The sequence below is a fragment of the Haemaphysalis longicornis genome, unplaced genomic scaffold (assembly GCF_048455015.1).
Source record: "Haemaphysalis longicornis isolate Haplotype H1 unplaced genomic scaffold, Haemaphysalis longicornis Haplotype H1 scaffold_5, whole genome shotgun sequence".
Lineage (NCBI taxonomy): Eukaryota > Metazoa > Arthropoda > Arachnida > Ixodida > Ixodidae > Haemaphysalis > Haemaphysalis longicornis.
Window position 1 is genome coordinate 158,977,860 of NW_027526385.1, and position 26,075 is coordinate 159,003,934.

General features: G+C 46.0%; 1 protein-coding gene across 1 annotated transcript in view; it reads left to right on the forward strand.

The window, feature by feature from the left end:
* Positions 1–26,075, forward strand: part of LOC144138795 (protein kinase C, brain isozyme-like) — a 180,532-nt gene that overhangs the window by 114,260 nt on the left and 40,197 nt on the right. Inside the window, 7 exon segments of the mRNA XM_077671265.1 lie at positions 2,438–2,469; positions 10,884–10,966; positions 11,622–11,733; positions 12,818–12,946; positions 14,538–14,694; positions 18,694–18,907; positions 18,909–19,013. Of these exon segments, the coding sequence (XP_077527391.1) occupies positions 2,438–2,469; positions 10,884–10,966; positions 11,622–11,733; positions 12,818–12,946; positions 14,538–14,694; positions 18,694–18,907; positions 18,909–19,013 (832 nt within the window).

A 26,075-nucleotide genomic window follows, 5' to 3' on the forward strand; every position in this document is an offset into this window, starting at 1 on the left:
TCAAAAGAATACAGAGGCGGCGAAGCAGCGGTCAACAAAGTGACTTGCACAGGCGAGTGTCGTCGAATCGAATGCCCCGGCGTCCGCACTGCAGGCTTTTTATCTTTTGGCGTGCGTGGTTCTCGAAACGTCGATTCGCATCGAGAACATAGTAGATCCAAGAAGATTATTCTGGGCTGCTCACGTTAGATCGGAATGCTCTCCCTATCACAATAGATAACACATGCGGCACAGAAAGAAAGAATGGAACACGCGCTTCCCTTGGCGCAGAGATAACACAGACCGGCGCAGCCGGGCGGTAAAAGCAAAACACAAATAAACAAACCCAATGTATGGTTCGCGGCAATATGTTAAAGTATGTATGCATGTTAATGCATGTATGTAATGTAGATGCATATTGATGCACGGTATGTACTCTATACATGTGTGCACATATAAGCATGTATGGATATGGCAATTTATAAATATTATTGCAAGTGTGTTATGCATATACGTACGTCTACATTATAGTTCCTTTGTGCGCATTCCTACTGGTGTATAATTTTGACCATCTATTTTAAACTTTTTCTACTGCTCTTTTGTTGCCAGGGAAAAAATGGGGCAGAAATGTCATCAAGTTTCTTCTTGACAGCTTTTCGTTTCTGTCCTAGCATTTTTGTTTTTACACAAAAATATACGTGATTTAAATGAGCTTTAAACTTTGAACATTGGAATGCATATTTCGGTGAAGTTGATGAGCCGAATGTAAGGTCGTGGAAGACCCCTGCCTTCCAATTGTTTTTAAAAAAACTCATTCCCAAGAAACTGCCGAAGACAGTTTGGAAAATGACAGAGTCTTTTGTCCGCCGTTTCGCTGTGTGAGTGAGGCATGCATATATTTTAGTCGGGTGTTCTTTTGTATTGTGGCCAGAGGAGAGTCAACCTAAAGGCAGCAAGTTACACCCACTGGGCGGACATTGTTTGTGTACAAAAGTAGCTCATTGCTACTGCACTTGTTGGTCACTCTCAGAATGAACAAGTTGTTGATTTTTGACCACCCCCAAATGGTGCCCGTTGCATTTCCCGCTGAATTGTCGAACTTGCATTTCATTCCTAATTGAATACGCCATTGATGGCGAAGTAGCTTCCTTTTCGTTAGTTACGTTTTTTGTGTTCTGCGATATTTTTGTTTTGTATGTTTTGTAAGTTACCGTATTTCTAAAATGGGGAAATTTTGGTGGTCAAGTAGTAGCGGTGCAGATTATATGCAAGGTGCAGCAGCTTCACTGCAATGCGCGTTGTGCTGTGATGCCCCTACAGCAGTAATAGCGACTGGGCCACTGTTGTCCCATTGACAATGCTTATTTTGCGCACACAGCTCTACAGTATACCAACCTGAAAAAATGTATGCGGCAAGTCACCTAGTTACGTAGTCAGCTAGGCAAGTTCTTTTGCGTAAACAAATGTGCAACGTTGCTTGAGGAGTAGCTTTCAGGGTTCGCACAGGTCCTTGAAAACCTTGAAAACCCTTGAATTTAGAAGTGTCAATTTCAAGGCCTGGAAAGTCCTGGAATTTTTAAATGGTCCTTGAATACCCTTGATTTTTCCGGAGAGAATCAATGGCCCTGCCTTTTCACAAGAATGTAAAGTGTTTGTCATACATTTTAGGTGTTAACAAATGTAAAGAAACATTGTAACGATCAAGTTTCAGTGTATTGCGTGAAATCACACGTTTGGTGGATTTTCATTATTACGAGGCAACATTGGGAGGAGGCACTTGTCAATCCAATCCATATCATGAGACAATCCAGTGAAAGCCAGCTTCTGTTCTCTATCTTGCATCTTCCATCTAGTCTGTGCCTCATACGCTCCATCTACGTTTGCTGTTACGTGCAAATGATGGACGTGCACATAGTTCGTCCTGCCTTGAAACAACACTTGCTCCAGCTGATGCTCTTGCTGACAAAACAGGAGATGCAGGCATTATGAACTAAGTTTTGAAATCAAACAGCCTCAGAAAAACACAAAGAAAAAAGAAAAACCTGTAAATACCAGCCATGAAATAAAAAAATAAAGCTGGGGGAGCATTTACGAACCCGTTAACACCTATCTAAATGTGCACTAATGTGCTTAGGTATTGTGCAATAAAAAACTTTTGCATTGTGTTGGAAAGGTTATAAATAATCCCAGATAAAACATTAGATGGGAACCTTGAAAATGTGTTTTCTGGTCCTTGAAAGTCCTTGAAAACCCTTGAATTATTGCTTTTGAAGCCTGTACGAACCCTGAGCTTTGGTCCATCCTCTTTCGTATAAAATATGCGGGCGATACGCGGGGATATATTTTTTTTTCATTTGTCGGCGGAGAGTGGGGTGCGGGTTATATCAGTACGCGCAAAAATAATGGTATCGTCCTTGAGACACTCGCAACTGACCCTTTTGTTCTTTCTGTTTTGCAGGGGCTTTGGGAAACAAGGATACCAGTGCCAAAGTGAGTCACCCCATCTTCCTTCTCTTGCGCTGTTCACATTAGTTCCAGGTACCTCTGTGGACTGGGAGGACACTGCTTGCATGAGTGCTGTGCATAAACATGGGCATCTAACTGCCGGAATACTTTCAATACAGAATTGGGCAGTATGGCTTACTTCATGGATTAGGGAAACAAAGTAATTGCTAACTCTGCTGGCAAGCTAGCCCCAGCTTATGGTGTGCAGTACAAGGATCATTTCGGTGGTTCGCATTTGGCGCGTATGTTTGCCATCTCAAATTTTTTGCGATGGCGTTGGGTTGTCGTCAGTGAATGGCAAATCAATGCAAAACATGAAGCCTCGAGAACGTGTAAGAAGAGGGTAATGACACACACACAGAGGTGCGGCGATAACAGTAGGAAGGCCAAGCACATGATATTACCGTGATATGACCATGGACCTCGTGAATGTTACGACCTGCATACATGTTTTATCTAACTTCGCATCACTTCGCATAATTGTGATAGCTGCTCTTGAATGAAAAATGAACTTGAGTAAGCACTGCTTTTCTCGTGCCGACGAAAACTGCGATGGAAGTTGTTTTTCTTTTCTTCAGATATTTAATGGTAAAATGGCAATTACCAAAGAAAAATACTTTAAAGAACCTTATTCTGTTCATATAGAAATAACCATGCTTTCGAAATGAGGGAATTGTGTACCATGACGAACCCATTCACAAAACCCCCTTTTTTTTGTTTCAACCATTAAAGAGTGGAACAGGTTGTGCTAAGTGCACGTGTGCTGTAAAAGTGAAGATTTGTATATCTGTAACCCCCCTGCTGTAGCGCCTTCAGGCAGTGTGGGGCAATTTCTGAATAAGAAGTGAAGAATTTAGGAGAAAAGAGTTTGCAGAGCTGCTTTTCGGGTATTTCACAAGGCAGCAGTAGCAGTGTGAAATTTTCAGATCTTCTTGAACAAAACATTCATCTTCTTCCTTTTCTCCGCTTGCTGGTATGCATGGTGTCTTTTTCTTTAAGGACTCATGCAGCATACTTGGAGACACTTTGGTAAGATAAGTGAGGCCATGATTGTCTTGGAGAGCAGGCCGAGTCATTCTGAGCTGGAACAGGCAGGTTTGTTGTCGTCCCAGCTACACGGCTTTCCTGCATCTCTCAAAAAAACAGGAACTTCCTCTCGAGTGGGCTGCTTGTGGGTGTTTTAATGACATATTTCAGTCGGGAAAATATTACCTGCTGCCTGTGCACATTTCCTTTAGTGCGTGCAACTACCAGTCTCTGCTGAATCATTATCGAGAGCTGGCGTTTTTGCCGGAATTTTAGTGCAATCAAGGTCCTCTGTTTCTTACTTTTTTTCACCAACATTCTGTAAAGAACTGGAAGTTTACGAGGACTTTAAATTCTTGCAAATCCTAATTCAGGCCAGTTTTGTGAGAAATTGATGCATTTCCCGCCTCTTCCCCTCAATTTGTTTTGGTCACTCTAAATGTACGGGGTCGCACATTCAAATTTGGGGCACAAGTGGTGTTGAAGACTATGAGTAAAAATTGCAGTCTTTTTTTTTTTGTTTGTTTTGTTTTTATTTATAGAACAGCTTCTTCATTCAGTCACAACTCAATTCTGCGATTCAGGCAGGAGCTTCGAAACTGTTCCTGAGGTCACAAACCATGAATTCTGTTAAATCAACAAGAAAATAAATGGTGCATTTACTACCAAATGAAGGTTTCACCTTCAAATGGCCTTGTTTAGAAAGGAACTGTGCAGTTTTTGCGCCTAATGATAAAGCATTCAATGCCACTTTAAAGAGGCCTTGAAGGTAATATAAGTTCACTCGAAATGTTGACATGTTAAAATAACAATAATTGTAATGCAAACTTGTATTTTAAAATCGCTGGTTCGGTTCGATCAACCGTCTTGAATGCTAACATGGAGTTAGCTCACTGCTTATGCTTTTTGGAACCCCATCAGGGATGATAGTGCTGATGTTGTTTAGTGAGAAATTTGAAAGTTTCTCAATGATTGTGATATTTTTTTAGTGTAAAGCTATGTCATTCTTTAGGGCTGGAATGTAGTGAAGTTCTATATTGAAGACTAGTTCATTTCAATAAGGCAAGGGTACATATGTTGTCTTCGTGTGGTATTTTTAATTTAAGATGCAGCTAATCACCTCATAAAGTGAGTGGCATCACTGCTAGGGGTTATATGGCTTCACAAAACCCTCAAAGTGTAATTTACCGAAACCGCTCTTTTAGGTGAGGAGTGGTTTTCCTTTGGTCATCAGCAATCTTCGCTTTAAGTGAAAAGGTGTATGGCAAAGTATTACCCTCGTCCAAAGGTTTCAGGGCAGACAAGTGAGAAATTTACACAGAAAACATTTTCAGGGTGCATGCAATAATGTAGCAACACCCTCCACAACTAAAATAAAAGAGAAAAAGAATAAATCGTCAGGACTGAGACACACTCGGCTCATTATTAGGTGCTTTACGGAGCTTTCTGAAAATCTGCCACCACTTCTTGCCACAGAGAAAACAGCCATAGATATTACTTCTTGTTCAAGATGGAGAACCATCGCGCAGCCCTTGTTTGCATAAACAATTCTTCGCTCCTAAGACTACCTTCCAGACAAGTTCAACAGACGCACCATCACCCTACATTGCATCAATTAGCCACGGAGGTCACTTCTCACGTCATGCTAATGACTACGGCTGGCAGTAAAATTAATTGCCCATACAATAGATTGCGACTGCTTTGCTAGGATGACTAACATCAGCAGCAGGGAGCTGATGGATAGTTTGTAATTTCAGATTGGGGTGCTGCTCTGATGGGCAGCAGGTAGGCAGGGGTAACAATAATTTGTGTAGCTGACAGTAAAATTAATGGCCTGTGCTAGTGTACCAGTTGATTCTAGTTTTCAATAATAACCTAACATCAACAACAGGGGGGGGGGGGAACAAGGGAGTAATCAACAGAGTAAATAGTGAAAGTCGCGCGCTGGCTTGTAATTGGGCCTGGTTGTTTTAGGTAGTGAACGTGTATGCTTTGTGTGAATCATTTAATGTGCAAAAATCGATTGGCTTGACCTAATCAAGGATTACTTTGAAGCACACATTGAGTTGAGAGATCCCTTAAGACAGAGTCAAAAAGTTTGCACCGCAAAAAAAAATGCACAAAGCATGCTTTTTGTAACTTGGTCGCGCTTGTTAAAGCCTGTGACGGTACGAGACGGGCTGTTTCGTGGAGCAGCTTTAGAAATGACAATTGTGTGGGAGCCTACATAAGGTTGTGTGCGCACGGTTTACGGTGCGAGTTTTGCTCTTGCAGCGCCATGCAAGATTGGATCCAAGTTGGTTTTCAAGCTGCTTTTCTGACTTTTTGGCAATGAGGATCTTAGTCTCGTGGGTGGTGATGATTATAATGATCTTACTTTATTCATCGCTTTCTTTTATAACTACCTTTTTCACTACCCTGCCCTCCTCATAGAATGTGTACATGCCACATGCAATCAGCATTGAAGAAAGTGTATGTTTCACAAATCACATCCACCACTGCAAAAAAACTGTATAAAGTGAGGGCAAAGTCCAAAGAACGTGCAGGTGCTGTAATTGAGCGAAATATTTCAGAGAAAAATGTGTGTTTAAAAAAGCTGAAAAAAATTTAAAAGCTTTTTTAGAAATAATTGTATATAAAATTTCAACCATTTTTGGGCAAGCTTTTATTTATGCACAGTAGCCACAATCAGCAAACAGGTGTATTTTAGAAGTTAACAGTGTAAGCTTTTATTTATTGTTTATTTATTTAGAACATACTACAGGCCAAGAATGGCCCAAGCAGGAGTGGAGGTGTTACAAGACACAGAGACACGACCAAACAGGAAACGATACAAGGGTGGCAAAATAATATAACAGACAAATGTTCAACGCAGTTAGGCTTAAGATCAAAATTGCACTTCACTGCAAATTTCAGTGCACCTTAGCACATCTCCAGACTCAGAAATTTGATGTGGCAGTTTTGTTCCAATCTGTTACTGTCTATTACTATCTGTTATTTCTGACATAGTAACTTCTACTTACTGTATCTCTGCTTATCCAGGAATGTTGATGTTGATAGGCCAACTGCACTCAAATTTCACGTTGGCCAAATTTACATTGAACGTACAGTACGTACTACTACCAAACCGACTGGAACATGACTGGTAGCCTCGTGGAATGCGTTGTTAATTAGTTATGAACGTTCATCGTAGCTCCGTCACAGGCGACGCTGCACCTACCGGCGGATTGCGCAAACAGCAATGAAGCGGAAGTAAAACTGCGACCGGCCCTGCGCTTTTTCCTACTGCCAGCCAGGAGAACTGGTTGAGCTCTGCTGGGCGCGCTTCTGCCAGTGCAGTTGCGAGGGATAAGCGTTGCGCGCAGGTTCGCTCCGCTCCTCTAAATTTCGGTTTCAGAATCCCTGATTTTCGATGGTCGTTTGCACCGCGGATACGCATATTTGAGCCATCATACTTTGTATCTTGCAGTCATTTTAGGCAGGCTGTACGGAAATAACGTATTCAAAAGGTTGACATTTTGAGTGCAGTTGGCCTTGTGTGCATGGTTTACGGTGAGAGTTTTGCTCTTGCAGCGCCATGCAAGATTGGATCCAAGTTGGTTTTCAAGCTGGTTTTTTGACTTTTTGGCAATGAGGGTATAGTCTTGTGGGTGGTGATGATGATAATGATCTTACTCAATTTATCGCTTTCTTTTATAGCTACCTTTTTTCACTAATCCCTGCCCTCCTCATAGAATGTATACATGCCACATGCAATCAGCATTGAAGAAAGTGTATGTTTCACAAATCACAAGTTGCTCGTGTCAGGTGTTCACACAATGCCTCCCAACTGAGGGTATACTGTCCCACTGCTGCAGCTTCTGTTCGCAATATGCAAGATCTTCACCAATGCGGAATTTGTGAGATCATGTCAGTATCAGATTGGTCAGTTCAGCGTTTGTGTGGTGGTGGTGGTCTGCATTAGTGATATTTCGAAATTCAGCTCGAAGGATTTATTCACGCCAGCAGTTATGAAAGTTGGTGAAATTTGGTAGGCATCAAAAGCTCCCTGAGGTGGCAATGTTTCAGTGAGCAGAGGATGCTGTGTTTTGAACACTCTTTCGTGTCCTGCTCGAAATTTAGTAACACTGTCCTTGAGACTGTGTATCGCTGCCTTCACAAGGTTTTTGTAAACAACATTGGTAAAGCTGAGGCCACCAAGGCTTTTTTTAAGTTGAATTTCGGGAATATAACTACGTAGGGCCAGGATATGCTTTTGAATATTATGGGGCGTCTCACAGCAAAGACTGGAGGCTTTCATTTATTATGACATGCTCCTAAACAGGCTCCTAAATGTGTCCTAAACACGTCGCATGTTTTTATGTTGTACCAGAAAAAGGTTTACATTTTAGATTATTGCAGGAAGGGGTCACTTTATTTTATTTGATATTATTTTTTAGGATCAGGAAGGCAGGTGATACCACCAGCCATTATGTACAGGCAGGAAATTTGAGAAAAATGTTATACATTGTAGCAAAAACAAAACAAAACAAGAAAACATTAATATTGAAATGATACGTAAGGAAATTTGCCTCGCACATTTTAGTACAGGCACCAATAGGAGTGCGTGGATTCCCTGAGATATGAAGTCTTAGACAGGCATTTTGAAATGAAGTGTCAGCATATTCCAGAAATGTCCATTGCACATGTTAGTTTGTGGGCTTAATGGGTCTGGCTACGGGATAACAAACGACCCCGGCTAGCCTCGTTAGAGACGTTGAGCGACGATGTCAGCTCGACGCCCGGAAATGACCCATCCAAAATGCCCCAGAGAGGTACGCGGCGTCCACAAGGGAGACGCCGCGACGGGTTCGACTCACCGACACAGGCGACGACAGGCTCCAAGGGGCCGGGACGAACCATGGGGTTTATTGGCCCAGTTGTACAGTGCATAATAACGCCAAGACCGGGTTAAGAACTACACTGTACCGACACGCGTCCGATCGGGGCCAAACAGCGCCCGACCGGCCGGCGCGGCGAGGAGGAGACGAGCCGGCCGGGGGCATGGAGCGCCCCGGTATCCGACTCCCTTCTCCTGGACGTGGGGCGGCGAGGGTGCGATACGATCCGCGACCCCTCGCGTTCCCTATACTCCATCCTCCATCTCCTTCCCGAGTCCCTGGAGCCAGAGAGGCATCCAGAGAGCTCGCGAGAGAGCCGACCGAGCCCAGAGAGCCGAGAGAGAGCCGCGAAACGTGCGCGTCCGGTTTTAAGGCGCTGAGGAGAGGAGGCAGGTTCCCGGGCGAGGAGGAGCGACAGCGGCGGCGGGACAGTCGGTGCCCGCCGGCGCGTCGGCCCGCGAGGTTGACGTCACGAGCGCGGGAAAGCGCGCTCGTTCGAACATCGCGCTCGCGGGAGGAGGAAAGGGGATCAAGCGGATCCCCACAAGTTGAACGCTTCTTGTAGCTTGTTGTTACTTTTGGCTATGAAGGTTGACGTTTTAGGCAAACGGAGTTGCGTTACCATGAGGAAATACGTTGTTTAATTTATGAGATGGGTAGGTTTCCAGTTATATAGTTACACATTAGTAGATAAACCTTCAGAATATTGAACCAGTCCTTACCGCCGCATGCCTGTCTGAGGACCGGTTCAATACTCAATTACTGCATAATTTTCCTAATGGAGACCTCCCCCTTTGATCAACTACAGATACCAATTTCTTTTGGTAACTCCACTCGGTTTCCTGTGACCCATTTTTTTAAACCTTAATTGGTCAGGCTGAGTTAATTTCAGGTGATAGGTGAATATAGGTTGATTGGAGGGGTGGTTCTCATTATGGAAATTATGCAGTAGCAAAGCTTGGGAATATCAACCGGACTTGAAATGGGCCAGCTGCTATAAGTATTGAGCAATAGCATTGCGTTAGATGAAAATAGTTTGAAGCCGAGTTGAGGAAGTTGGCCTTGCCCACAAAGCAGGTTAGGTTTGAATTTTCAGTGAGCCGCTGCGGAGAGGGAAAGTTCTTTCAGTGAAACCAATATTTGAAGAGCCCCTGAACTGTGACCCCCCTGTACCTGACTATATACCCATTGTCAGGGACGGCAATATGAAAATGTTGGCTGCTTTGAGCTGCAGTCAGGGGCACCTATTTTTAGATGGATGGCGAGTGAATGCATTCCTTGTGACAGAGTAATAATAGGAAATGTCAGGCTGCTTGGACTATTCCCATGCAGGGTAGTAGTGTGAAGGAGAGCGATGAGTTCAGGTCAGGCAAAACTGTCAAGATGGCAGTAGGGTTTGGTAGCAGTGGATGGCATGATGGGGCCGTGGGGTAAGCATAGACTGGAGTAAGGAGTGTGTGTGGTGTTCAGTTGGTATAATAACCAACTTTGCCGGGAGTAAGAGATACAGCGGTGGATGTCTGGCAGTCTTTGCACCACATGCCATCAGTGCACCCTTTTGCATTCTATACTCGTATGGCTTCCATGATTCATTGTTCGTGGGTTGCGCCACATGTGTGGCGCAACATTGCAGAGGGCCGCAAAATAATTTAGGCTCTGTTGAGATATTGGACGTGTGCCAAAACATCATACATCTGAGCATTCTTGCTTCTTGTTTCGCTCAGCCAGCAAATGGAGTTCATCACCCCTTTTTGGTTGCGCAGTGCCTCGGCCACTAAGGCACTGCGATGGCTGCTCATGCATTTTTTTTGCCCGGACTGTTAGGTCTGGACAGTAGCTGTTGTTTGTCATATCAGCCGTCTGCTCCTGTCTTTGTCGTTGTTTTCGCGAGGAAGATCGTTGTTGGTGCTCACAGTGTCGATTGGATTGCGCTTTAGTGACTTCAAACAAGCTTTCTTATTCTCTGTCACATTTATTGCGGGCAAATGGGTCCTATTGAAAGGCGGACAGAATCCCCGAAATTCTTTCGTTCTTGCCTGTGCATGTTGGGGCATTGTTGGCTCACAGAAGTTTGTCCACATTCTTATGCAGCCTAGTGCTCCTCTTTCTTTAATATAGTAGAGCCCTGGGGTATCCTTGGACTTCCTTTAAACTAGACGTGTTTTGCTCAGCAGTTTTAAGTGCTAAAATTCCCTCTCCGAAAGTAGTAGACCAGCTAGATTAGGAGCCTGTATGTTTTAAGCGGCGCTCAATCCTGGATGGAAAGAGATTACCTGAGCAAGATAGTATGCATACCTCCTGCTCTGGCCGCGGGAGGAAATTGACTAGTTAAAACAGTTGCAGTGCTCCAAATCAGTATTGAACGCTCGACGTGGAGCTCGCCATGGTGGATCAAGTTGTTGCTGTCAGGCCCCCGTATGCCTCTCCGTATGACTTATCGTATCGTCTTCCGTATGCCTCCTAATGGGGTCAATGCTCTCTGCCCTAACGCAGTATGCAGCTTTGTGGTGCACAAGCGGTGCCACGAGTTCGTCACCTTCAAGTGCCCGGGGAAGGACAAAGGCGTCGACTCAGACGTGAGTGGCAGCGGTGTTCTTGCTTCCTACCTTGTTCTTGGGCTTAGTGGTATATACGCAACTTTGGCAGGGGGGAAGAAGCAAGTGGGTGAGACTTTAATGCTCTCCCAAGTTGCTGCAGGGATGCAGAGCTGGGAAAAAATGCTGTACGAGTGAAAGAAGGGTTACGTACAACGCTAACTTCCTTTTATACAACCAGATGCGCACACATGCAATAGAAATAAGGACACGCAGGCACAAGACTCCGCGGTATGCATGGAATGAACGTATGGTAACTTTAAAAACTGCTGTAGTTCATGATTATGTGTTTTGTTTAGATTCGATTCTCAAATTTGATTCGATTCTCAAATTTTTTGGAAAGTTGGATTTTCAGATTGTTTTCAGGTATAAATTCGGGCGGGCAGTGCAGAAAGGGTTTGAGGATGCCGCATTCGGTTGTGTTCTTTAACGTCATTTGAAATAAAGGAGGACTTGATGGAAAAGACAATTTTGAAGCAAAATGAAAATTACCATCTAGCATGAGGATGTTCTTGTACTTCAGTGCAACCTATAATTTGTATCGCTAATTCATCACACTAATGACATGCAGCCTGTGTGGTGTGACACAAATGCTAAGCCTTTTTGCTGACAATTCTTCCCCCCTCCAACCTTGCAGGATGCGCGCACCAAGCACCAGTTTGTGCTGCAGACGTACACCAGCCCGACCTTCTGCGACCACTGTGGGTCGCTGCTCTACGGCCTCATCCACCAGGGATACAAGTGCAAAGGTAGGTCACTGATGATGGTGATGGTGATGATAAAAACTAAGTACTTTCTGCAGAACTCCAGCTGCTTTCCCTGGGGATGGTTCTCACTCGGGTGGTAGTTGTCTTCTGAGAACCACTGAATTCTGTGTTCATGTGGTGGACATTTTCACGATACCTTCCTGTTCACTGTACTAGGACAACAGCTTTGGCAGGTGTTGCTGAAGACTTTTGAAGAAACGGTTGATGGGTTGAGGAACTGTGAAACGGCAATTGTAGGTTCTCTCTTTATGAATACGAAGCCTGTTGTTGCAGTCTTCGGGCCTCAGTAAGCAGTTAAGGGGCAGGGGAGTCGCATGAGAATGCGACCAAGGGGATGAACCAAAACTCCTTTATGGGGAAGGAGATTTGGGACAAAGAATGTGCTTGGGTGACCAAGGCTTCCAACCACCCAGGTGGTTGGAAGTCTATCGGGGAGGCCTTTGTCCTGTGGGTGAGATTCCATTTTCCTGTGGGCATAAGCCCACCACTTTCACTATGCAGCAACTGCCATGTGGCATTTGCATTGAACACTCTTTTTTTTGTTCTGAGCAACTGCTAAAAGAACCCTGTTGTTTAGCATCAGTAGCCGAGGGCTACAATCGCAGGTTTTGGTGTGAGGGACCTGGGTTTGAGCCCCAGCAGAGGAGAAATTCTTTCAAAGCCCGTTGGTTTTTTTTTTTAATGTCATATGTTCTTGTGGCTCAATTGTATGCATTCTTTTCATAAATAAGGGTGGTTTTGTATCTTTTGGGTCGGTTTAAGGGCAAGACAGGGCATCTCAACACATATCACACCAGAAGTGCTGGCTGGTACCCGTCTTGTAACGGAATACTGCGTCCTGCTGTGGACAGAAACGGAGTGACAGCAACGGCGCCGATAATTGTAGCCAGGTTTTATAATTGTAGTCTTCTTTTCAGGGTAGGGTAGAGAGTTTATAAAGGGCTGCGGCTTACTATGAAGCCGGTGTTGTTTGCTGCAAAACTGTAGATGATGTGCAAGCAGAGGGTGGGGTCCCTGCCTGAATGTCCTCTCACTCTCCTGTGTCTGTGTGCATGTGCGTGTGTAGCGTGCGACATGAACGTGCACAAGCGGTGCCAAGAGAGCGTGCCCAACCTGTGCGGCTGCGACCACACGGAGCGTCGGGGACGGATACATCTACGCGTCTCTGCCACACCCTCACGACTCATCTGTGAAGGTGCGTCTCCTCCGGGCTCTCAATTTGGGTCCCTATTGGATTTGTATTGTATTCGTATTGACTTTATATTTGCATCTTACTGGTGTTGTCCTGTGGCCTTCCTGTGCTAGGAAAGGGAAAAAATGTGGAACACAGTTGGCATCTGCTGTTGGAGGAAAGCTAGTTACACTTGGTATTGTATGGTAGACGGTAGTACTATCCAGCTGACTTAAAATAATCTTGATAGTCAGGCAGGATTTGTTCTTTTATAGGAACTATGAAGACAAAATACGAGTTTGCTTTGTTAGAAAGACTGCTTTGTTTCAATAGCTGGGACAGCAGTTTTATAGCAAACTTCGAACAAATAATGGAAATATCAAGGACAACAGATGGAGGCCAAGTTTCATGGCTGGAATGGAGCTGCGCGAGTTGCCAAAACCTAGTTCTTTCAAACGTAACAAAGCTTTATTTTGTCTACGGGGCCCCTTTAAAGGAACTGTGGTTCGTATTGGATAGATTTTCTCTAATCCAGTATGCCATAGTGCGCTCCTGAACTGTGTGTGGTATAGCCTGTGTGGGTAAGACCAAAGAGAGCGCTTGGCAGGTCTTGCCATGGTTCATATCAACACCCACAGCTGGCCAGCCATTGGAAACTCGGGAATCTCGTAAAAATGTAGTCACTTAGGCTGTGTAAGCATTTTTAATGCCCAAAAAACGTGGGGATTCAAGAATGAACGGCTGCTTTTTGTTTTCATGTGTCATGTTCCTTGCATTGTTGTTGCTTTCAGTAAAGTGTGGAACACAGCCTTCACTTACAATCACCCTACCAGAGGGTGAACTAGCGGAACACTGTTGCGGCCATTTGGTAATGAAAATACTGGGGGAACTTAAGATGTCTGTTATGATGTGAGAATGCATGAGCACCGTTTCTTGTGGAGTTATGTCAGCGAGTTTAGTGTTGCCAAGTGGGTGTGAGAGTTTAAAGTCACTGAGGTTTGTTCCGCTGAGTTTAGTGTTGCTGGGTGTTAGTCGCAAAACATGCGAGTCAGTTTTTTTTTAGTAGGCTTCACTGCAACAAGGGGTGGGAGAGCCACCTTTACATGGAGTTTTTCTGAAGGTCGGCTTCACTGCTTTACATCAGTGCATTGTCGGGAAGACTATTTCTTTGGGCATTATAAGCAGTTTCGTATCACAAGGATGTGAAAACTTAAATTGTTTCAACTGACACAGTGTAAAAAATGTTCGTTTTTAAATTAATATCTAATATCAACAAATCTTGCTGCTCCTTCTTGAGTTCACTTTAATTCCAGTCAGTTGTATAGGTTTGGGTTTAAGGTTGAGCAATCATTAGCAAACCTTGTCCCACCTGACATCATCTTGCACACAGAGAAACCTTACCAATCCATCTGGAATTTCTCTACTAATCCTTTGGTTTGACTTCAGACTACCTCGTGATGTTTTTCGAAAAACACGCTGAATACAAAACAAATGTCCATGTTGCAGAAGTTCTAATAGCCTGGTACCCACATTTCACTAACGGCCTATAAAAGCATTGTGTACGAGGGCCGCATTTTCGTTAAATGCTCCCCGGGGTGTACGAACGTTCACGCAGTGCGCCAGGCGCGCAACCTGATCCCGATGGACCCCAACGGGCTGTCGGACCCGTACGTGAAGCTGAAGCTGATTCCGGACACGGGTGACTCGGCCAAGCGCAAGACCAAGACCATCAAGGCCTGCCTCAACCCCGAGTGGATGGAGACGCTCACCTTGTGAGAGCACACCGGGGGGTCCCCACATCTTTCTCCTTGTTTCTTCTTTCAATCAGGCATTCGACAATGACACTTACCGTGCACCTAGTTCGTGTCACCGTAAAATTAGCATATACGAAAACCAACAATTACAAGATGAGGGGCAGGGCAGATAAGTTAGCTGACTTTATTTTGAGCAGCTAAACTTATTTGGTGCTTAGAACACTATTCATAGTTTGTGTAGTCATGAATGGTTTGCGTTTATCATGGGCCTTGGTCTCCAGTATCTCCTGACGAGGACACATAGGTTTAGCAAAGGCACTCAACCTTTAAGCGAGCATGTGGAAACTTCTAAAGAAAGAAATCTGCGTGCCTGCTTAATGTCCCGTTAATTCAGTTTCCAGTCTAGCCCAAGTAGCGCCACCCAAATGACACGGTGGGTTTGGAGACCACACTGCACTTGCACTTAATCCACATGGGCTTTTTTTTCCCACAGCCCTCTCCTTCATAGCACCTGGATGAACTTTACTGCACAAAGCGGGCAGTTTGAGCGGAATAGGCGCGTATGGTTTTTTTTTTTTTTTTTAATATTGTGGGAACTTCTTGTACGTAAGGTGCGGCAGGTATTTTTTTGTTGTTGTTTTCGAGAATGAGATAAAAAAATGGCAAGCCTGAGTGCTGCCATCGATCAGGAGCACAACCCCGCCCATCTTTTTGTCTTTCATGCAGTGTAGGAATGGGAGGAATCAATCAATCAGTCAATCAAGAACTTTATTATCACTGACCACAAACATTTACAGAGGAGATGTTCTTTGGGGCAGCAAGGACAATTGCACTAAAATACGTCCTTCCTTTCTTACCAAGTGCCTTTGTTATTACTCCATCATTGTGTGGGTCTTACTCAGAAGGGCACCAAGGTCTGTTGTCTTGTGTGTGTGCTTGTGCAGCAAATGGCGCATGACACTTAACGCAAACAAATGTAAAAGCATAACTATTTCAAGCCAACGTTATACTAAGCACCCCTTTAATTACAGCATTACGGAAGCCCTGCTTGAATGCGCTAGTTCGTACAAGTACCTTGGTTCTATGCCTGCAGCAGCACAAACCGTTCCCTAGGGTATATACGCCGTAACTTCTCTGATGCTTTATCAGACACTAATTCGCCCTAAACCGGAGCATGCCTCGGCAATCTGGGACCCTGCCCAACAAAACCTAATTCCCATTCTAAAATCTGTACAAAACTGGTCAGTGCGATTTATACCTAATGACTAGTCGCGTACGTTCAGTGTTTCCCTAATGAAAGATAACCTGGATCTATGCAGTTTTCAAAATCTCCGAAAAATTTCTCTTCTTTCCCTGTTTCACAAAACCATTTTCCAAAACCCATCTATGAGGTGCGACGTTTTCCCACGGCCCATGTACATCTCCTCCCACATCGACCATGAGTTCAAGGTTCGCCATTCCATTTGGCCCCACGCAAAGTCATTTCTCCCCAAAAATGTCTGATAAATGGAGCCACCTTCTCCACTACATTGAAAATCCTGTGTCATGCAGAAATGCACTGTATATGTACTGGAGTAACTTGGCTTGTGAAATTTTTTGCACCCACTGCCTGTCCTTCGACACTGTTACCACTTTCATGCACTGTACGCACTCTCTCCGTTACACTGTAAGGGCCCAGAGGGTGCTCTAAAAAATAAATGAGTAAATAGACGTAATCTAGATATGTGCCCGTAGCTCTAAAGGAAGCGGCCTTAGAGGAGCCGCAAAGACAAAATACAAGTTTGGGTCACTAAAAAGGCTGCTTTGCCCCAAAGAGAAGGATACCAGTTGTATTGCAGACTTCAAACAAATACCACAACGGAGTATTGTGGCCACTCCCCAGCCATTTTCTGGAAACCTCTCCGTGACTTCTCTTAGGGCTTTGTTTTTGTGATTGGCGGCTGCCAACCTGAGCTGGTGCCAAAAAGCGTGGCTGGGAAAATGCAGTGGGGTCTCTAGTTTCGTTTGATAGTATTCGTTGGATGCGAATGTGCAGTGAAACCACTGATAAAAATGTTTTACTGCTGCCCCATATTGCCTCTTTCCTGCCCGTATTGTCACTGTGGCACGAAATTTCAAAGCTGTTCGATATTTCTTGCGTTTTCTTTTTTATTAAAAAAAGCATCTTTTGTTGCTTGGATGGAGCTGAGTGAGTTATTACAGGCTAGTTCTTTCAAGCTCAATGAAGTTGTATGTTGTCTTCATGGCTTCTTTAAAGGGGCATTGCAGACAAAACGCAAGTTCGATTTATTCGAAAGATTTCATGTTTTTGTAGTGCCCCCAGCGCTTGTGCAAAGGGAAACGATGCTTTATTCGCTGCGAAATTAATCAATTTAAGTTAAAACTTTGATTCTCCCGCCAAATTGTGTGTTTTCGCGACGTCTGCAATGACGTCATAGAATCGCTCTGCAGCCTAGATGGCGCCACCATACCGAGAAGGGTAGTTTTCTTCCTTTGCTTTGCTTTTGACCTTATTTGTACCTGGCTTGTTTTTGTTCAGGTAGAAAATAATCGTTTCGTGAAACGTGGTGTTGAACACGCTTGACAAATATGGTCATGCAAGACACTGCATGGAGGAAAGAATACTCAGGAGAGGCCCCTAGCACCCCAATGCATTGCGAAAAGTGTGGAGGAAGTCACGTGATTTTTCTTGAGACCATAGACAATGTTGCTCACTTGTTTACAACAGTGGCGGCCAAATTTGGGCGAATAGGACGGACAAATTTTTAAGGCGCTTGGTATGTGGCTGCCTCGCTAAGCTTGCAAACCAGCGCAGCCGCTACGACAAACGTTTTTAGATTAGGCCAGTTTGAAAACTCCGCCGTCGGAGGCGGCCTTAACTCGTACCCAGGCCGCAGCGGCGCTTACATCGGGTCGAGATCGGCGGAGTGAGCCGCTGCCGCCACCGGCGACCTGCCGGGAAAATCCCCTTCGCTCAGCAATGGCGAGAGCCACAGTTCGTTCTTTGCTCACCTTGTGTTTCTTCGTTGTGAAGTCAAGTGAAATTTTTCGCTGCTGTGACGTAGCGCGCAAAGAGCACCGTGCTGTACGACCCCAAACAATGCTCCCGTCGTCTGCGTTCGCCATCCCGCGAGCCTGTTGCTATGATGACGACAAACGCTACTTTGCCAGGCTTAATAGCTGAAAAATCGTCCTTCTATCTGAAAAACGAAGGCCGTCTTTCGATTGAAACTTTGGGTGAGGGTTAGAATGGGCAAATTGAAGGCGAAATCGACAGCTTAGAGCATGACATCGCACCGAGGAATTAGCGACGAAGCTGTTTGCGCTTCGAAGTGGGAGGGCAGGGCGACGCCATGTTACCTAGTCAAATCAAACCGGAGACAGCAAAGGATGATGGGATAGAGTGCTGGGCTCAGTGGGCTCAAGTCATGGTGGGACTCGGCTTCACAAATGTGACGTCAGGGCCTCTCCTAACCTTTTCTTTCCTCCATGCACTGTTGCTTACGCCATTTGGCCAGTGTTGTCGCCGCAGTGCTGTGCAGCTAAAACAAGCATAGTGCAGCCAGTACCAACAGCAGTGTGCATGCTTACGTGTGCTTTCGTAACTTCCACTGTTTGTCCCACCATTCTTACTGCCATAAAAAGAATGTGCCCTCAATTTAAGCGCACATAGCTCGTTCGGCAAGCTTGTAAGCCCTGCTAAATTTGCGTTTGCTTTTGCTGGCCTCAGCCAATCGCAGAGCTGCCGCATATGACATCCAAGGTCTTGTTGTGGGAAATGAGCTGGTGGGCCACATGGCCAATTCCTTTTTTCCTAATTATGTAGCTTATTTGAGCGAAGTTTACATTACAAATGGTGTCAGTATGATTCCAGTGAGGTAATCTTTCGAATGAACCAAACTTGTGTTTTGTCTGCATGGCGTCCCAGTTTGCATCAAACGTAAGTGTAGACCTTCTCGTTCTCACCGCTGTCGGTCGTCACCTGACCCCTTCCTCCCCCTCCTCTCTCTCACGCAGTGACCTGAAGCCGGAGGACAAGGACCGGCGGCTGCTGATCGAGCTGTGGGACTGGGACCGGACGTCGCGCAACGACTTCATGGGCTCCCTCTCGTTCGGCATCTCGGAGATCCTCAAGGCGCCGGCCGACGGCTGGTTCAAGCTGCTCACGGCGGAGGAGGGGGAGTTCTACAACGTGCCCGTGCCCCCCGAGGGGCCCGGGGACTCCCCGCTGGGGCCCCCCCCACCCGGCCACGGCCAAGGCCCGCCGCAGCCACAGCACGGCCACCGCCCAGCAGCAGGCCTCCTCCGACCTCATCCCCCACAACATGGGCAAGCAGGTGAGCTGACTGGGAGTCTAAACTCGTGCTAACTCGTCCGGACTTGCTCTCTGTGGACTTCCCCACATCATTGCAGTGTCCTCCCTCAAAGAGGGACACGAAAACAAAATACAAGTCTGGATCATTCGAGAGGATGCCTCGTTAGAATCATACTGACACCACTTTGAAAGCACACTTCGCTCAAATGAGCTGTACAGTTGGAAAAAAGGGGAATGGCCATGCGACCGACTACCTCATTTCACTCAACAGAACCTATGATGTCATACGTGCCCAGCTGTGCAATTGGCTGAGGCCGGAAAAAGCAAGCACAAATTAGTTAGGGTTTACAAGCTTGCCGAACAAGCTGTTTGCACTTAACTGTAATGCATATTCATTTTACAGCAGTAAGAGTGGTGGGGTAAACAGTGGAAGTTACGAAAGTACACGTAAACATCGAAGTGCTGATGCGCACTGCTATTGGTACTATGCTTCTGTTAGCTGCACAGCAGCCCGCTGCTTTGGAGTTGTCTTACACGACACTGGCCGATTGGCGTAAGCTCCATTTTCTTACGTGACCCTGTTTGTCAAGCATACCCCATGCTTCACGAAAAAATTACTTTCTACCATAACAAAAACAAGCCGGCAGTAAATAAGGCCGAAAACAAGGCAATGGCGGACAACGGTTCGTGCACGAGTACGGTAGCGCCATCTGGGAGGACTGACAGTAAGCAAAGCTGCAGAGCCTAATGGCGCACTCGAAGTTGATTTGAATACCCGCCCTTGCGACTTCATGGCAGACGTCACGAAAACACACGATTTGGCGGGAGAATCAAAATTTTAATCTAAAAATTTATTGATTTCTGAGTGAATGCGCTATCGTTTGCTGCCGGACAAGTGCTGGGGGCAGTGTAAAACATGAAATCCTTCGAATAAAACGAACTTGTATTTTGTCTGCATGGGCCATGAAAACAAAATACAAGTCTGGTCTATTACGAAGACTGCTTCATGCCAATAACAATGACACCAATTGTAGTTAAAGATTCAAACAAGTAACAGAGATATTAAAGACAGCAGCTGAAGCAGTGTCGATTCCTGGTGATTTTTTTTATGACAGCACTGGTTCATTTGTGTGCGATTGGTAGCCGGATTGTTGCCCTTGCGCCATAAAAGAAACAGATACAATGTGATTGGCAGCCGCCAACCTAATCCATCATCAAAAAACACAACTGGCCAATTGTAGTGGGGCCTCTAGACATCGTATGGGTGTCCAATAAAAGCGTACTTATCTGTGTATGAACAGCACATTCTGGCTCTAGTAATTGGTCAAAGGAACCTATAGGGCCCACAACAACCTCCCAGGTATGTTTCTTGGTGATGGCTTAGGTCGACAGCCGCACATCGCACAAACAAGATTCTGTGACATCATAGCAAAATCGCCCGGAAGTGGCCAGGGAGGTGTCACTGTTGAATACGTTTTTCCTAATATCTTGAGGCTTTCTGAACTACTCGTAAAATGGGGTATCAAACCATTGAGTGACAGCAATGTTACTTACCTAAAAAATCCGACGCTCAGAAGCTCCATCGATCTAATGTTTGTCTGAAACAGCTTCATCCCAAAGTTTACTTAACGTGCTGACCTTGAGATGAGAGGCAGCAATCACTTCCCAATTTTAATATCTTACCAAGACGTGGCTGCGCTTCCACATAAAACCAAATCAGGCACACAGACTGGGAAGTTTTCAAAAACTATATCAACAAGGAGATAACCGCCACCACTTTTAGCAAAGGCCTAATAACAAACTACGGTTCGTTGTCTGAAAGAGTCCTCGACCATCATGAGAGAGCACCTAAATATGAAAACTGATGAATATGAAAGGCTACGTGCTATCCATAGGTGCACTGAGGCTCACCATACAGAAGAATTAGAGGATTTGCGGCTCGCTTAATTGTTTAAAGCTCAGAGGCATGTGAGATGCTTGTGAGAAAACCTAACCTGACAACGGTGATGTGACTTTCATTACACGAGGGAATTTCCCAAAAAGAGGCAGTTGAATGGTATTGTAGGCTTCTGTCTACAATTTTCATGCCTCAAGAGTCTCTTCTATGTGTTTCTGACGCAGCACCACCATCCTCCATACCCACCATGGACCTTCCATTTTCGATAGGCGAGCTCAGCATGGCCATCTCAAACTTTAAAAAATGGTCTTCTCCAGGTTGTGATGGCATAACACATGAGCCGATTTCCCACCTCTCTCATCACTCCTGCTTACACCTTCTGGAGTATTATAACTCAACATGGCTGCATGGAACTGTGTCTGCGGAATGGAAAACAGCCAAAATAACAGCAACCCCAAAACCTGGAAAACAACCAACACGTTACGACTCTTTCCGTCCCGTAGCCCTACTTAGCTGTATTGGCAAAATCATGGAAAAAATTATCTTTAAAAGAATGAGCTGGTACGTGGAAAGCAGGAACGCTTATCCACCTCAAACGAATGGCTTTCGAGAAAACCGGTCTGCCATTGACAACATCCTTGCTTTTGTGGCATCACTAGAAGAAGAATTACATCGCAGCCACATACAGTTAAACCTCGATGTAACGAACTTCAATGTAACGAAACCCTCGATGTAACGAACCACGGAATTTTTTGTAACTTCAAGTGTATGCACACCATGTATTTTCACCCTCTGTGTAACGAAGTCCCGTTTGCCGGAATTTCAATGTAACGAAGTTTCATGGAGAACGAGGCACGATATTTAAGTTGTAGGAGTAGATTTTGGGAGGCGCAAGCGCCGAAATGGGGTCCCAATAAAACGCCAACGGCGACACGGGTTGCCCAATGCCGCGGATGCAGCCAGCCACGGAGTCTTTGATTAAGTCCCTTGCCTACAAACTGCGTGGCGTGCATACACGGCTGGCGCACTGTTTCTGTCGGAGCTTAATCGTCTACGGCTTAATCGGCATCAGCGTGAACCGCACGCAGCGTTTTCTCCCTGCAAAAACGCAAAACGCGCCCCGCAAGCCACAGGCGCGCTGACGCAGCCGCGGAGACCACCTGCGCGATGCGGGTAGCTCCAGCGACCGCTTCTAACCTCTCGCTGAAACGCAACTCGAGGGGCATATGAGAGGGGCGTGCGAGAAAAAAAGCGGATAGCGTGGGCGAAATTTTCATTGTAAAACGTGACACGCGCCGCTTACGAAAGCGCCCATCAAATATCCTCCGCGGTGGTAAGCCTAAGCCACCGGCGTTGCCCGCCGCCGCCGCCGCAAGCCGCCGCTTTGCACTTCGTTCGAGTTCGCTCATGCTTGTTGGGTTTCGTCGTCCCAGCAAGCATTTGTGAATCTTTTATGAGCCTTGCACGTGCGTTTTTTTTTTCACACCGGCGTCCGCGATTGCGTGCCGGCGGCGGGAAGTGACTCGCGCTGCGCCACGCTGCGCGCAGCAGTGGGAGGAGCCTGACCAGTTTCGCCAATGGGGAGGCGCGCACCCTATGGCGGGAGCTTCGAAGCGCTCGGGGATGCCGGCTGGCTAGACGATAAGGCCGCCGCGAAGGATATTTGATGGGCGCTCTCGTAGGCGGCGCGTATGACGTTTTACAGTGAAAATTTCGCCCACGTTATCCGCTTTTTTTTCTCGCATACCCCTCTAGTTTGCCCCTCGAGTTGCGTTTCAGCGAGCGGTTAGAATCGGTCGCTGGAGCTACCCGCATCGCGCGGGTGGTCTCCGCGGCTGCATCAGCGTGCCTGTGGCTTCCGGGGCGCGTTTTTTCGGGAAGAAAACGCTCCATGCGGATCACGCTGATGCCCGCGTAGACGATTAAGCACCGATAGAAACAGAAACAGTGTGCCGGCCGTGTATGCGCGCCACGTTTTCTTTTTCAGGAAACGCTTCACGGGATGAACACTTCATTATAACCGCGAATTTCAATGTAGCGAAATTTCAATGTAACGAAGTAAATTACGAATTTTACCGACTTCGTTACATCGAGGTTTAACTGTATCTACTGTGGCTTTTTTCAGAGATAAAGTCGGCATTTGATTTGGTCCTTTATACAGCCATTCTAGAGTCTCTAGGTTCTCTTGGTCTTGGTAGGAGACTGTATGTATGGATTTTGATCTACCTGGATTGATAAGAAGTTAGGGGTGTGCGAATATTCGAAACTTCGAATATTCGATTCGAATTTTTTGGTATTCGATTCGATTCGAACGACACTTTTATTGTTCGAAATATTCGAACCACCCAAAACTAAAAAAAAAAAAAAAAAAATCAGAGCATGTTTGTATCGGTGTTTATGTACAGTGGACTTTCGATGGTACGAATCTGGGGGTGCGAATTTCGGGATGATACGAATTTCCGAAAAGTCCCGGCGAAATTGCATTGTTTGCAATGGGAAAAATTTCGGCTGTTACGAACGGACCTGCGCGGCCCGGCGGAAGATACGAACAAGCCGGCGAGGCACCCGACTGCCGAACGAGCAAGTGACGGCTCTCACTCCCCTGTTTGTCACTCTTTCTCCAGAAACGGCCGGACTGTTATTTTCTGCTCGCGAAAACGCTCTGCGCACGCCCAACGCGCTGACACCGCCGCGAAACCACCCCCACGCTGCGCGCGGCGCGGCCGGCGGCGTCAACATGGCGTCGGCTCCAGCCGCGAAGTGGCGCGGGCGCTCGGGCGACCGCTTCTAACCGCTCTTTAAAATGCGGCTCAAGGGAGACACGAAGTTGCTTGTGCGGTAAAGGAGCTGATAATGCATGCGAAAACGGTACTATAAAACATCATCCGCGCCGCTAATAAAAGCGCCCATAAAATATTTGCCGGGGTGCTAAGCCTAACCATCTCCGGCGGAGCCAAGCTGGCTGTCTCGATCTCATCGCAAGTAATCAGGCTCCTCCATTCTGCCGCGCGCATCGTGCGTAATTTTCTGACCGAGGTAGGCGCTACCGCGTGCGCGAAATCGTCGATGTGGGCGTGAAAATACAGCGCTCGCAGAGCCGAGGCGAGCGAATCGCGCGCAAAAACGCACCATGCGGTTCACGCTTGACTGTTGCGGCGTGTAGCGAGCTTGGGTACAGCGAGTGAGGAGACGAGCGCGAAGCTTTACGTGCTCCAGAAAGGGCTGCTTTGCGACATGGGGGTTAAAAAAAGCAGAAAAAATCACGAATTTCTCACGCGAAAGTAAGAAAAGAAATAAACGAAAACTTTTTTCAGCGCCCAATTTTTTGGTCTGTGTTGGCTAATACGAATTTCGGATGATACGAATATTTTTCGCGGTCCCGCGAGATTAGCATCATCGAGGTTTTACTGTATCAGCGTGCGGCAATGTGCACGGGCTCGGGCATGCCAGCCACTAGTGTCTCAAGTGAGCGGCTGTTTTCGGTATCTGGTGGAGTCGTGACGAGCAGGAGGTTGTCACTGCTCCCCGAACATGTAGAGCAGTTAACCTTTCTCCATGTTAACATTTAAGTGAGTGCAGACCTTAACCTGTTGAGTGCAATGGTATTGTGTAATTCATAATTTTACTTTGTGTGATTTGTTGTGAAATAAAGTTGCAGTTTTTGTGTCTCTAGATGGTGAAAACATTAATTTTACAAAAAACAATAAGTATTCGTATTCGAAAAATATTCGAAAAATATTCGATTCGATTCGAACTTTGTTTTTATTATTCGAATTCGCTTCGAAATTAAAAAATTGATATTCGCACACCCCTAGAACTGTTTACGAGCACGCGGGAAGGCCCTACTTTGTGTCATGATATAGAAAAAGGAGTACCTCAAGGAGCGGTTTTGAGTCCCCTGTTGTTCCACCCTACGCTAATTAACATAAAGTAGGTCCTTCCTCCTGGCGTCAGTCGCAATTTACACTGACGACATCTGCATTTGGAGTGTGGCAGGGTCATGTCGTAATACACAACAGAGACTCCAGAATGCTCAAAAAAATATATCTGGAAACCTTGCACCCAAGGTATCTCTCGCCTAAGAAAAGTGTAGCCATGGTATTCAACTGCAAACAGATGACTCAGTACCTGCTAATCCTTGGGTGTCATTGCCTGCATTACAGGTGCACCCAAAGTTACCTCAGAATAAATATGGAGAGGAACCTCTCCTGGGCCCCTGAGGTCCAGAGTATACGCACTCGCATTTCCGCGGTGGCGCAAGTTACTGGGTACCTTGGCTGAAGTCAATGGATGTCTTATAGATGGCTTGCTGCGTGACAGCCTGTCCGCTTTGCAGTGGCTGTCTGCCAGGAGCAAATAGCAGCTTGATGCGGCAAGAAATAATTGTCTGTGCACCTGCCTTGGCTTGCCTAGGGGCCCTTTGTGCGGCGGTACACTTGCAGAGGCTGGTTTCTTGCCCATAGATTTTGTTCGGCTGCAGGAAACAGTTCGAATATACCTGAGGCATCGGTTGCGCAGAAAAAATGACCTCTTGACCCGTATTGTACAGCGCAATGAAAATTCCAGCTTCACAAAAATGGAAAACTCTATGAACATATCTGCACCCTCCCAAGTGTGACATGCCTGGTCTTAGCTCAAAGAAAACTTCAACACGTCTTTGCCCACATTTTTACTGACAACTCATCTATGCCTCACGGCGGTTCATCTGGCGTCTCCGTTTCGTCAACTGGCGAAGTGCTGTCCCATTGTCTTGAACGTGCAACCTCATCCACATCTGCGGAGCCTCATGCAATCAAACAAGCTCTTTGCTACATTCTTCGTTAGCCACCAGCAGAGTGGGCTATATTCACGGACTCGAATACAGTGCTGCAAACCCTACGACGTGCCAGCTGCTTCAGCCTTCACGATCATGTATCCCGCATGGTCACCTACCTGCACCATCTAGCGTACGTCACCGGGTACCGTGTGACACTACAATGTACGCCCGAACATTGCGGCATTCCTGGCAATGAGAAAGCGAATGACATAGCTGGCAGAGGGCTGCAGCTGCGAAATGTAAGGAAAATTGTCTGCACAAAACACCAGGTCGCAGCGCTAGCGAAGGAGCTTGGTTTAGAGGAACGAAACCGCCTGCGGTCTTTCCCTGAAACTCAGCACCCCTTCCTGCACCAAATAGACTCTGACCTT